Genomic DNA, 14052 nt, shown 5'->3' with positions numbered 1-14052 from the left:
TGCAGTGATGAATGTTTATATTTTAAATAAATACATCATAAGTTTCAAATAAGGAGATTAGTGTATGTAAAAATGCAGTTTTTCCTTCTCTCGGCTGCGTGTGATGTTAATGAGCGGATCCTCCTCATCCACCCGCTGCTCCAAACATCTGTTTGAAAAGGGCAGAGAGTCATAAGAAAGTAGTCCTAAAGGAAAGGGAATGGGGGGGGGTTTCAGAGAATGGATGAAGTGAGGGGCTGTGTAAGAAATAAGAATTATTTTTGACCTGTGACTTATGCAAAGCTACTCTACTGGAGTCAAAAGATGAAAATATGCTGGAAAGGAACAGAATGGCCCCCCTTTATATAGGGATTTTCATGCTTTGATTTATACAACAAACTATTTGTTTTGGGTTTGTTTTTTGTTTGTTTGTTTTTTGCAAAAATGGCAGTTTTCCTTTTGTTTGTAGAACCCAATAGAAAGCTGTTATGTGGTCCTCCATACAGCGAGAGATGTAAGGCTGCCAGTTTCAGAAAAAAACACTTGATCATTGTTTTAAATCACAAATACTATTTTAAAGGATGAATGCTTTCTTTTCATTGCATCAGTTCTGCAAAAACAATACAATTCAATTGTGTATTATAGTCCAAATTGCTGATGCTGTAATTTTACAAGCCAACAACACTGACAAAATAATGCTAGCTGCAGCAGTCTTAATGCAACAGCCTGTTTTGTGCCACCAAACGCTGCTACATTCCTGTAACTGAGCCTTGCATAGATAAAAAACACTGGTTTCGATAATCATTGTGCTTTTTACATTATGCATGCAGTGAGAAAGATTATGCAAAAAAATAAAATAAAATAAAAAGAACAAGAGCAGGAACCTTTTGCAAAAACATTGTTCACATTTTTGTGGCACCTCTGCCAGTGTCATTTGTGCACTGCATCAAATTAAAGCACCTGACCTTCAGTTTTATGTTTCGGATAGATAGCGAAGGCCCAGTAAAAAATATTCTTTGCAGCAAATATGTCATTCCCAGCATTTTTTTCTGTCTTTGACATTCATATTGAGATTTAGCAAAAAATTTAAGCGTGTCCATCGCTGAAATTGCAAACAAGCTCCAGCTCTGACTCAACTGGTGGCGGAGAGCTGAGGGCTGAAAGAGATTTATCATATTAGAAGACATGATGTTTTCTTGGCTTGTTGCGTGGATTCACATCACTGGACCGAGGTATCCATTTTGTCTTTTGTGTGAGGAACAAAATGACAGTGCTTAGAACTGCTGCCGCCACGAAGCGCAAGCACAGATAGTTACTGTTTGCCTGAGGAGGATATTAAACGGGCTTCCTTATTTGGGAATCATTTATCCGTCTGCAGTGCCGGCCCTCGGCTGTGTACTTTATCCTGTGGCTAACTGCATCTCAGTGAGCCTTTTGCTGTGATAAAACGGTTCATAACTGTGCAGATAATTCATTTCAAATGTCCCCCAAAATTGCCACCCTGGAATGTATGATCACTCTCAAGATGAATGACACTGCAAAGGCACCACTTTGCCAGTTAAGCAGCCTCTAATTGTAGATTGAACCAGAGTGAGAAAAGGGGGGAAAAAATCATTGTCTGTCTTTCTTTGTATCCCAGGTTAATTAAAGAACATTTGCTGAATTTTAATTAAAAGGTGAAATATAGTCGATTGGTCCAGTAACTTTCAAATGCCTTTATGAAAAACCCCTTTTACAGCCAGTGAGAGCGCAGGAGAGCCTTTATCTTGTACACAATACTTTATCAAAGAATCACATATAAAAACACTTCTTTCCAGAGAAAGCTTTTAACTGTTTGATTCTCTCATTGGTTGCTCCCTCTAAATCTGACACGTTGAAGCCCTCGACTACAAGGAACAATCGAGGAACAGAAAATGCACACCACACCACACAGACCCTTAAATTTAAGATTAGAATGCAACACACACAATTCAAAAATATATTCCTCTAATCTTGCAATAGTTGCAGTAGGTTGTTTTTCTTTTTTCTTTCAGTTGTACAATTAGAAAAAATACACAGGTAACTGGATTTACTGGAGGAAACGCTTTAACAAAGTCACAAATAATACTGTATTTTGCACAGCTTTGGATCCGACGCTCTATCATCACTAAGTGTCTGCAGTGTTCTCTGTGCCATGAAGCATCAGAGGAGATGTTGATCTCCCGTGTGTTCACATGAGTGTTCGCATGCCCTAAAAGGTGTGGAAAACTGTGCCCCGCCAGCGTCCTGAGGGTCATATACACTTGTATTGACATTTCCAGGGTTCGCCCCGCTGTTTTGTCATGTGTGTTCGCAAGTAGTCACCTCGGGGAGGGGTGTCTGGTCCTGCATTACCACTTGAGGAGGGGTGGGGGCAGGGCGAGCGTGGGCCACTGAGTTTTTCTGCAGCTCGACCCCGAAGGCGGGAGGAGCGTTCTGCAACTGTCTCCTGTACTGCACAAAGCTGCAGGTCTTTAGGATGATGGCCAAGATGTTCTTTCCTATTAGGATCCCAGATACCCTGGCGTCCCTGTACAAAAGCATGTTCCCCCCGCGGATGAACAGAGTGATGATGTTAATGGTCACAAGACTGAGGATGGGGTACAGGAGCATCTTGTGGGGGACAATGTTGATGCCCTGCATGCTGATCTCGCTCAAGGACACGCAGGGCAGCACGAGCAGGAGGATGTAGCAGTAGAAGAACATCAGGCCCTCGGCCCACAGAGGAAGCCCTTTCTTTTGTGGCTCCCACAGGTTGGCTTGGATGTCCAGTATGTCCAGCAAGTCCACCACCACCCAGAAGAGGCGGTTACGGATCTCCTCGCGCTTCTTGAAGGCTCGAACATACTCCATGTGGTCGATAGCCACCAGCACCACAAACAGCACTGGGATGCAAATAGACAGCAGCAAGGTCAAGGCTTTCCTCGCGAGAGCGTCCAAGCTCTTCCTGTCTGCTTTGTAGTTTTGATACACAAAGTAAACCTTGATCTCCAGCACGAAGATGTAAAGAAACCAGAGAATCATGGCGTAGCCTCGCTTCGCTGTGCGCACCTCGGCGCCCACCCACACTGCCACGTAACGCAAGACAATTAAGAAGCAGATGTCTCCCACCATCACCATGATGCAGATGCCGATCTTGCGGGGGCCGTGATTCTGCTCTACCAGGTAGGCATCAATCAGCGCCATGCTGCTCATGATCAGAATGGTGGACAAGCACACGTGGGGTTTGTTGGTGGGAGGCGGGGGTACCATCCTTGCCTGTCTGAGAAGAAGAAGAGGAGGTTTGTCGTTGAAGAGGGAGTGCAGAGGGTCCTCAGTTGTCCAGTGAGAGGCAGATCAGATAGCGCTGCTAGACAGCGGTGTTCCCCTCCATTGCTTCTTTCTTGGCCACAATCCAGGATGCATTAATAGGATTCACACAGATCACTTCAATCAATCTCCGCCTGTGCCCAAGCCACCTGCCGGGTAGACAGCACCCCTCATTTAGTAAATTGTGTTAATTGGTAAACGGTCTGTAAACATACAGCTTCACTTGTCTGTGAATTAATATCTCAGGATGTGCCTACCTTTTTACGCTCTGATAATTATTCAGGGAACACAACAGTTTAATCAGCGAGTTGCAGTTTCTCTTATTAAAAGAGAAAAGCTGCTGCGATGTGCTCTCGTTACAGATTCACTCTCGACACCCTTGTTTTCATGCAAGCTTAAGCTGGAGAGATAAAAATCCAGCTGAATACTCACTTGTGTCCCTCTTTGTACTTTATCCTAATGACTGGCAGCGAGCGATCATCCATGAGACTGCACTGGGAGATCACAAAGCCCATCTGTAATCCACAGGAGAAGAGAGGAGAAAAGGCAAGGGATCCTCTCCTTCTCTGACAGCCATAAATCCACCAATCATGGATAGGTTTCTGTCGCTCTTTCCTTCTTTCTTTCTTCAGGTGAAAGAAAAATCCCCAAATCTTGCCGTCATAATCCACTTACCAATCAGACCGAATCAGGAATAGACATCTTGATGGTCACAAAGACAGCTCTCAATTTCTGCCTCTAAGAATAGAGGTTGTTTAGTTGTTGTGCTTAGACGGAGGCTTTAAAATGCCCCAACTTCAAAAAGAAAAAAACAGGGTGGTGGTGACAAAGTTGATTAAAAATACAAAACCTCAGCAGTAAGTCCTGCTTCAAAGACAATTTCCTCTCCAGAAGTTTTCTCCTTCATCATCCACCATCCCTGGCCGAAGAAGATGAAATGTTTTGTGTTGTTTTCCTGTGCAAGTATGTGCGTTTCACAAGAAGAAGGATTTTTGTGGCTCTTTTGAAAGCACTGCGAGCGTCCCTTTTCGCTCACACTCACTGTTTGCATGTGTGTGTGTGCATGCGCGCGTGTGAGGGAGAGAGAGTGTGTCTGCGCGCAGGTTTCAGCTGTCTCCACGCTTCGTTGTCGCTGTAAAATGCTGCCCCCCTGGCGAGATCCTGGCTGCTGCACCGCTTTCTGTCTCCCGCTCAAGCAGTTTTTTTGTTGTTGTTTCTTTCTTGCCAGGGACACCAGGATCAACAGCGCCGGTGGATTCCCCTGTGTCCACTCGGCGTGCTCTGCCAACACCACCAGCACTGTTATACTCCAACGCCGCTGCTTGTCTCTGCCCGTCAGTCTCTGTGCGCTCTTCAGCCCTCTCCGAAGTCAGAGAGATGCTCCTCTGGTGCGTTGAGACACACTCCTGAGATTTTTTCCCCCTTTCTCTCCGTGTGTCTCTCTCACAGCTACGCTCCTTCTCCCTGTTCTGCCCAAGTAAAGGCACTTGCTGTGTGGAGGTGACACTCAGCAGACCACAGCTGCAGAGAGGAGAGAGAAAAGAGGTAGAGAGAGCGAGAGAGAGAGAGACAGAACACTTTTCCAGGGGGTGGAGAAAAGCAGGGTGGGAAAGAGGTTGGGGAGGGAGCCAGCGTTCTGCAGCTTAGCTGAATGCACAACTTCTCTCTCTTTCTCTCATCCTGTTTTCCCTTGCCTTTCTTTTTCTTTACCTCTCTCACTTCCCTTTCTGCTTTTCACATTGTGTCTTGCACTGATATCCTATTTTCTCGGGCTGTTTTCTGTTTTGGCTCCCAGAAAAAGCCTCCGGTCTCCGTCTTCTTTAAAAAGCCCATTATGGCGCCGTGCAGTTCTACCTCTCCCAAGTTCGAGGTGAATGGAGATGAAAAGTGATCCGGAGAGGAGAGGGGGGGAGATGCTCTCCAGTATGGGATGTAGAAAGCCAGCTTCCCAGGAGGATGTGTGTCTGCAGTCATCTGGGGAGACATGGGGAGGTTGGGGTGGGGGTAGGAGGGGGATTGAAGAGAGGAAGATGGGGGGTATTGGGGGGGGGGGTTCAACGCCTCTCTTGACAGAGAGCCTTTCTATTGATCTACCAATGGAGCACTGAATCAGGAGACTAAGACAGGGCCAGTAACCCAAAGAGATGAGGGGTGAGAAGAGATGGGGAGGTACAGACGTAGAGAAAAAGAAAGGGAGGGAAAAGTGACGAGGAGGAAGGATGACACGAACTGAGGAGAGGAAAAAGGAACACCGGGAGATGTGCTGGGTGGGACCAAATGTCAAAGGAAACATTTTTATCCCCTGAGATGTAATAATGCCTGGGCTTGGAGATAATACCTTTCTAAAAAAAAAAGAAAGTTAATTTTTTTAGAAAGGTAGGAATAGGTTGGTGTGTTTGCTTTGCCATGCAGTATGCTAACACCACCAGCTCTGTTTATCCAGCTGGGCCAATTAGGGATAATCCTCCCTCAGAGGAACCAAACTGCTTTCATTAGTACAGTATGAAGCCATTTACTGCTCACTTCATGAATTGCGGTTATTGAAGAGTCAAAAACTATTGGTCTTCTATGCAACCGTGGCTGCACTTTTCATCCGACTCTGGAATGACAACAAAACATAATTGCAATCAATCATGCTGATTTTTTTTATTTGTTGTTTTTTTCTTTTTTGCACTCAAATGGATATGGTTACAGAATTACCAGCTGCGCATCAGCTGACACCTGCAACCACGGCTGTTTATAACTTCTATCATGCCTTTATCATGGAAGCATATGGAGGTCTGAAAAAGAAGTCAAGTGAAGCAGCCATTTGCCTTTCAACAGATTTCTTATTGACTATTTCCTCTGGATTTATCGACCATAATTGGGCCATGATGATGAATTATACCCTTCTTTGCAAACTGTAAAGTTGATGTTCCATCCACAACATTTTAATGCATTTTGACAATCACAACACATTGCAGTCATCAGTTTAATACCAGCTGGTACAAAATGCTACTGCAACATATTTAACTGATTATTAAAGATGGCGGCTGGGTGGTTGTTTGAGGAAAAGGTCACAAGTTTGATCCCCACAACAGGCAGCAGACACACACTAACAGAAATGTGTCCATGAGCAGGGCACTTACGGTAGGTGCTACACCTGCTACACTATTTCACTCAAAGCCACATGGGTATCAGTGTCGGCTGAACGCCTGAATTGTAATGTAAATCAGTAGATGGTTTGCCTATACCGCTCGGGAACAGCCCTGTGATCTTAATAGGTTCACTCCCCCTAGAATCAGTATGGAGATTGATACACCGCGTGTTCTCCTCTTTCTTATTCCTCCCACATCTCGTCCACTAATATATAATTTATATCTTCATTTACATGCCTTTTGTTATATATCTAATGGAGTCCAAGACTATATAACTTCTCCATTAAACAGGGCAGTTAACCTGGGCTCAGACTGAGTCACATCTGCTCTCTATCTTCAGTTACTTTTGCGTCATAACTTTTGCACTGTCCACTTCCTGCTGTGACAAAACAAATTTCCCACGTGTGGGACTAATAAAGGTTATCTTATCTTATCTTATCTTATCTTATCTTATCTTATAAATGCTCAGCATTTATGTATTGTCATCATTAAATCTGTGAGGATATCACATCACTGTCGCTTTTATAGAAAGCTGATTTACACACGTGTTTATGCTGGGGGGGGTTGTTGTTTTTTTTACTGTCAGCTGCTGTCAAAGATCTCAGTCTTGATTAATGTAATTATACTGTTATACAAGCAAGATGTTATATTTGATGCCAAGAGTGCTTCAGAAGTCTTCTGTCCTCTTGTGCCCTCTCTCCTTCGTCCATCAGAGTCTGCTCAGCCTCTTGCAGAGGACTGTCCTTGGCTCTTGGACAGGGACACTGCATCATCACAGTTCAGCTCCAGGCAGCTAACACAACAGATAGCAGACAATAAACCCCCAGTCACATTCTCCATAATATTGTCTAGCATCAGCATTGACAATCAACTATCAGAAGGCACAAAAAGAGAAAAGCAATGGAATGGCTACAGCAGGGGCCTCGTCGTCTCATCTTTTGGACCTGCAGTTCAATCTGTTTGTCTCTAAACATGGTATTTGGCTTTATGCAAATATTTGAGCATGCTTTCTCAGAGCATAACACTCCATTTTTCAGAAATGTTCCCTTGACAACCGAGTGCAGCAGCTTAAGAAACGTGTTTTCTCATCTTGTCAAAAGAGATATCATGGGAGGAATTCACCGCTGCACATTGTACCTTGAACTCAGCTTAAATAACACATAAAGTGTGTTTTCTAAACAATGGAGCTATAAGAAAATGTGCTTTCAAGAGGAGACTCTCCTTATGGCTGGTTGCAATTCGTAGCTCAAGAAGCAGCTTTACTTTCTTTACTTTCCCATTTGTGGCCACTGTTTGTGGACCCCTCTCTCACCTAATTCCCCGACAGTCGACAGTCGATGGGCGATATTAGGATATTTTTGCAAGAAGAAAATATCTACAAGGTTTTTACTCAAAGTTATTACAAAGATACAGCACATACGTCCACTTGATTAAGGTTTTATTGTCCGACATTTAAACACAGTATGCCGTTTTCTCACACAATTCATATTAATTGCATCAATGTTCCCCCAGAGCAACACTGAAAGAGGGTATTAATGTGCACCTAAGTGCTGCAGGTAGTGGCATAATCACAAGGGTATGCATCACTGAATGAATAGGCTGATTAGATTTGCTTTGTGTTTCGACTGCAGATGATTTACTTAAGAGTCAAGAGTGGGGTATGATTAATTTCACTGTGCTGCTCTGCACCGAATCCAAATAGAAACACCTTCCCATTAACGTGAGGCTTAAAACGATGTTTCTACAAGACGTGTGGGTGAAATCTTTGAAATTTTAGCTCATTGTACATAAAGATGAGTGATAAGGGGCGACTCAAGTTTCACTGTTACAGTATGTCATGATTTGCAGATTGTTTAAGAGGAAAAAAACAAAAGGACCTGGACACAAACATGGATTAATCGTTTGGGTTTGGCAGCCGGTATTCAGTGTCAGCAAGCTGGGAGAAGATTGGGGAATTTACTTCACCGAAGACAATTTGTACATGAAGCATAACAGTGGAAATAGGACACATAAATCACATTAGCTGTAACCCTGAGTCTGCCATCGATTACCTACAGGAAAACAAATGGGGACGTTAAGCCTTAAACACCCCCATCAGGGTTCTAACCACCAAATGGGAATCATGAAGTGGATAGCCTAAGCAGGTCCCTGTGGGGCGATTAAATCAGAAGGGGGGAGATAGAGCAAATGGCCCCTGCCCCCTCGCTGTCCACTAGACAACCATACCAGAGCAGATACAGGTCACTTCAGCACCTCTAGCTATGATATAATGGCTGGCAGAGGAAATGCAGCAGCGTTTGCTGGCATCTTTGCGTTATTTGACATGACATCAGGTCAAATCTGAGACAAAGCAGAGTAGACAGAGAATTCATTACAACAAAGCAGACCTGGATCTAACAGTATTTGCATTTGATTGATCTCGCTCGCAATCCCATGTGGGTGGGCTTTACAACCAAGAGGAAGAGAGCGATTGCCACATTATTACCACAATCAGGAAATCCACAGAAAGACATTTTAATCAGCGTGTTCAAAAGCCTTGACTTACAAACCTGTCCACCTCACCTCTCCTCCAAGGAGCAACAACAAACACCGCAAATTATTTGCAATTTTCTTAACGCATCCACGGAAGAGAGTCAAATCCAAGCTCTAAGGGATATTATGCAGTGTAACAAGGTGGTTGTTTATATCTCTCTAAACGATGCCTGACACAGAAAACACAAGTGACAGGGCCTATCATACCCTTTCATGAGCATAGATTTGTTTTTATGTGAGCCTCCCACCGTGTGAGAACAGGTGTGTGTGGGTGTGTGTGTGTGCATGGCAGAACAATGCATCATCATTCATGGCTCATAATGCCTTTAGTGTGAAGCACAGCTTGGGACATGTGAGATGAAACACATGCAAATAATATTTCCCGCTGCGACCCGTCCAGCACAAACTCCCTAGACAAAGAAAAGAAAGAAGGATTCACTTGACATTAATAATGAATTAGATCTTAGAGGATAAATGTCAAGTTTTTTTTTTTTTTCGCAGTTTGAATCAGCTTTCATCAGACATCCCTTTTTATTAAAAAGTAAAATTATAGATGTGTTCTTGAGAGTTTTATCCCTGTATGACAAGTGTAGGTGTTTTAAAATCTGCTGACACTTGGAACAGCAGCACAAATTTTCACCCTTCACTAATAATGACAAAGCTCATGGTGGGCAGCATGTGACACAATCATCCGTCACATCCTCATATTATTACAGTAAAGATAAGTAAGCACGCTATCAGTGTCAAGGTCTGACATCATTGTAAGTGGGTAGCTAATGTGCTGCAGCTGAAAATAATAATGGATTAATAATACTGTGTACAACATCTGGAGACCGAAATGTTGAAGGTGGGTGAAGGGGTGAAAAAAAAACACACATAAAAAACTTGATGGACACAACCAGCAAACAATTACTGACATTTGGAACAATTTTTTAGTAAATATCCTTTTATTTGGTGCATTCACTGAAATATTCGGAAAATCAGAATTTCAACCTTAGATATTTAAGGCAAAATAAATAAATATAACAATAAAACAAATATTTGTTTATGTTCTGTAATGAATAATTCACTATGTGCAAGCCTTTAAAACAAAATGATATTTTCAATGCTGCACTGACATTCCTGAACACAAAAATTAGTTTTAAATGTTAAATTAACAGATACTAATATAGTGCTCTTCTACTCTAACTGAGCACTAAAAGCAATTTTCACAACAAGCCTCACTTGCCCAGTAACACACATATTCATACAAGTGCTTTTTTAGCACCTTGACTAATCTTCATACACACACATATGCATCTGTTGGATGCATTGGGAGCAACTCAACGCAATTCAACATCTTGCCCGAGGATACTTCAACATGCAGACCGGAGGAGGCAGGGATCTTGCTCCCGACCTTCTGACTGGTAGACGATCCACTCCACACCTCCTGAGCTGCAGTGGTTGCTTCTCAGAAAATTCCAGTGTATAAATTTGGGTATGAAAATATGAAGTCAACTTGTTATTTGACTAACAAATAACAATATAATTGTATCTTTTTTTAGTTTATAACAAAGTTTTGAGAGATCTCTACAAAATCTGTATTTTCTTGTTTTTAAGACAGGTGGCCTAATAAATTTGTTAAGCACTCTGTGTCATATAAATATAATAACAACTGCTGAGGTCATACAATTAAGGAAAACAAATCGCACATTTCACAGTTTAAGGTCTCTATAAATGAATGTATTTATTATTGCATCATTGTGTAATGAACATCTAGTGTACTTTATAACTACATTATGATGAATGATGCAACCACTATTCTACCATATATGTGTTTAATCAGCACCGTTAATCGCAATGTCATGACTGTAATAATAATAATAATAATAATAATAATAATAATAATAATGCATTTTATTTGAGGGCGCCTTTCAGAAACCCAATGTCACCTTACAAAAAACAAAATGAATAAAAGGAACAATAGTCATAAAATACATAAAATAAGTTAAAATTACAAAACAGAGCGTGACAACAGATAAAATCAGCATTAAAGCGAATAAGCCAGTTTAAACAGATGTGTTTTGAGCTGTGTCTTAAATACGGAGAGGGAGTCAATATTTCTTAGTGCAGGAGGAAGAGAGTTCCAGAGCCGAGGAGCAGAGCGACTGAAAGCTCTGTTCCCCATAGTGATAAGGTGTGAGGACGGAACAGTAAGATGAATAGCGGATGATGATCTGAGAAGGCGGGAAGCAGTGGTGATATGGAGCAGGTCACACAAATATGAAGGAGCAGATTTATTGATACACTTGTATGTAAGAAGTAAGATTTTAAAATTTATCCTGGCTTCTACAGGCAACCAGTGAAGCTGCTGAAGAACTGGGGTAATATGAGCTCTTGACGGAGTGCAAGTTATGACCCGAGCTGCAGAATTTTGAAGAAGTTGGAGTTTATGAAGGGACCTTTTAGGGAGACCAAATAGGAGGGAATTACAGTAATCAATACGGGACGTAATAAGACTATGGACAAGGATGGCAGCAGCATGGGGAGTAAGGAAGGGACGGAGTCGGTTAATATTACGTAAGTGGAAGTAAGCAGACCGGGTTATGTAATTAATGTGAGACTGGAATGAAAGAGTATTATCAAGTATGATACCCAAACTCTTAACCTGAGGGGAGGGAAGGGTGGGAGAATTTTCAATGTTAATGGAAAAACTGTGGGATTTGGTTAAGATAGATGGTGTACCAACAAGTAAAACTTCAGTTTTATTACTGTTAAGTTTGAGAAAATTGGAGGAGAACCAGGATCTAATCTCAGTAAGACAGTTTGAGAGGGAAGTAGGTGGGAGGGATGAATTGGGTTTAGAAGAAAGGTAGAGCTGGGTGTCATAGGTATTACAGTGAAAGTTTATATTATATTTTCGGAATATATGACCAAGAGGGAGCATGTAAGTAATGGATATAAGAGGCCCTAATACTGAACCCTGGGGCACACCAGCAGAAACAGGATAGAGAGTTGAAGAATGGGATTTAAATTGGATAAACTGAGTGCGCTCTGAGAGATAGGAGGTAAACCAGGTAAGTGGGGTGTGTGACTAATACCAATGGAAGCTAACCAGTTCAGGAGAATATTGTGAGAAATGGTATCAAACGCCACACTAAGATCAAGAAGGATGAGGATGGATAGGAGACCAGAATCAGCTGCCATCAGAAGGTCAATGGTAATCCTTCTGTGCTATGATTGGGGCGGAAACCAGATTGAAATTGTTCATAGAGATTATGGTCATTGAGAAGTAAATGAAGCTGGGTGGCGACAACTTTTTCAAGAATTTTTGAAATAAAGGGGAGATTTGATATAGGGCGAAGATTATCAAAGTTATTGGGGTCTGCACCAGGCTTTTTGAGAATTGGGATAGCAGAAGCCTTTTTCAGTGCTTCAGGAACAGTTCCAGTGTTCAGGGAGGAATGAATGATATTGGTTATGAGAGGTGCTAACGAGGGAAGACAGGCTTTAACTAACACAGTAGGAAGAGGGTCAAGTTGACAGGTGGATGACTTAGATTTTTTAATGAGATTAGATACATCAGTTATGGAGGGAAGAGTAAAGCTTGAAAATAACTGACTGGAAGACAGTGGGGGGACCAGGAAGTCTACTTCAGAGTCAGGAGCTCCTAAAGAGTTAAGTTGACAGTGAATGTCTGAGATTTTACAAGTGAAAAAAGAGACAAGAGAATTGCAAAAATCAGCAGAATACATGTGGGAGGGGAATGTGTCTGGAGATTTTGTAATTTTACTGAACAATGAATAGAGGGACCTGGAGTTAGAACTAATTAAACCAGAGTAGTAAGCAGATTTGGCTGAGGTAATGCAGTCCTTATAGAACAAAACATGATCATTGTGCATTTCTTTATGTACAGTAAGTCCGGTTTTCTTGAATACACATTCGAGTTGGCGTCCTTTAGCTTTAAGGTGACGCAGGTCGGAGGTAAACCATGGAGCTGAACGGGAAAATGAGACAGTTCGATGTTTAAGGGGAGCAAATATGTTAAGAAGGTTATGAAGGTTGACATTATAATGACAAACGAGTTCATGAGGGGTTGAGGAGCTGTGGAGAGATGGAAGGTCATGGACGGCAGATGAAAAAACAGCTGGGTTGATATTACTAATTTTCCTAAAAGTGATATTACAAGAGATACGGGTTTTGGAAGTGGTTATGTTCGCATCAAAAGACATAAACATATGATCAGACTGGGGAAACAATGTGGCTTTACAATGGGTGGGGGTAATGCCAGAACAACAGACCAAATTCATTTAAAAACTCCTTGTGTGGCTTAGGTGGCCGATAAACAGTACATATGATGGTGGGGGTAGATCCAAGGAGCTGTAGTGCAATGTATTCAAATGAATGGGAGGGAGGGGCAGAGACGGAGTACTTTCCAGTGCTTCCGGTGAATTATCGCGAGACCTCCGCCCTTCCCGAAATGCGAGGTTGACAGGTGTAAACAAACTCAGATGGAGTGGAGTCGTTGAGAGAAACAAAGTTGTTGCCATGTTTCAGTCAAGCAAAGACAGTCCAACTTACGATCACAGAGGAGATCATGGACGAGATGTCCCTTACCAGTGAGAGAGCGGATGTTTAATAGACCGAAGTTGATGCTGGAGTTGCCATGCTGGACAGTAGGCCTAGTTGATCTAGCTAGGTGGGCCAGCACACTGTGGTCAACACCCCGGTCAGTCTTGCAGGGAGGACGACGAGTTTTGGACCAGATGGAAAATATTGAGTTAGTGTCACTGATGATGGATAAAAAAAAACCCAGGTGAGCACGAGCCACACTAACACCCTGTGGATCCGCATCTTAATCAGGGCCGAGCACTGAACACAAACGGAGGGACCGAACAACCAGCTGACAGCTGCAGCGCAAGCAATAGAAGCCCGCAGATATTGCAAAAACAAGTCAAAACAGGGTTGCGCCTTAGATACTTGGTTCATATTGCCGTCAGCAACTGAAAAAAAATTATAATAAAAATAGTAATAGTAATAACCGGTGAGCAGCGGCAGCCAAGCGCGCCAGCGTTCACTCGACCGGAAGTGTATGTAG

General features: G+C 42.5%; 1 protein-coding gene and 1 long non-coding RNA gene across 7 annotated transcripts in view; one reads left to right on the top strand and one right to left on the bottom strand.

Annotated features, from left to right (window-relative positions):
* LOC308387840 overlaps nucleotides 1-14052 on the top strand; it is a 55205-nt gene that overhangs the window by 25675 nt on the left and 15478 nt on the right. For all 6 annotated transcript variants that reach the window (XR_013969999.1, XR_013970000.1, XR_013970001.1 and 3 more), the window contains one exon: nucleotides 4535-4694. This is a non-coding gene — a long non-coding RNA (uncharacterized lncRNA). The remainder of the gene's footprint in view (nucleotides 1-4534; nucleotides 4695-14052) is intronic.
* LOC308387839 (transmembrane protein 121) lies at nucleotides 427-4527 on the bottom strand. The gene is made up of 2 exons (XM_080868141.1): nucleotides 3739-4527; nucleotides 427-3455 (listed from the first exon to the last, which is right to left on the bottom strand). Exon 2 carries the CDS (start codon nucleotides 3247-3249, stop codon nucleotides 2299-2301), a length of 951 nt encoding a protein of 316 aa, XP_080724267.1. The 5' UTR covers nucleotides 3250-3455; nucleotides 3739-4527; the 3' UTR covers nucleotides 427-2298.

The sequence above is a fragment of the Rhamphochromis sp. 'chilingali' genome (genome assembly GCF_963969265.1).
Source record: "Rhamphochromis sp. 'chilingali' genome assembly, chromosome: 20".
Taxonomy (NCBI): domain Eukaryota; kingdom Metazoa; phylum Chordata; class Actinopteri; order Cichliformes; family Cichlidae; genus Rhamphochromis; species Rhamphochromis sp. 'chilingali'.
This window is presented reverse-complemented; position numbering and strand designations above follow the sequence as displayed.

Bases quoted from the DNA above. Each gene is read 5' to 3' on its own strand.
- LOC308387839 (XM_080868141.1), bottom strand. From the start codon at position 3,249: ATGGTACCCCCGCCTCCCACCAACAAACCCCACGTGTGCTTGTCCACC.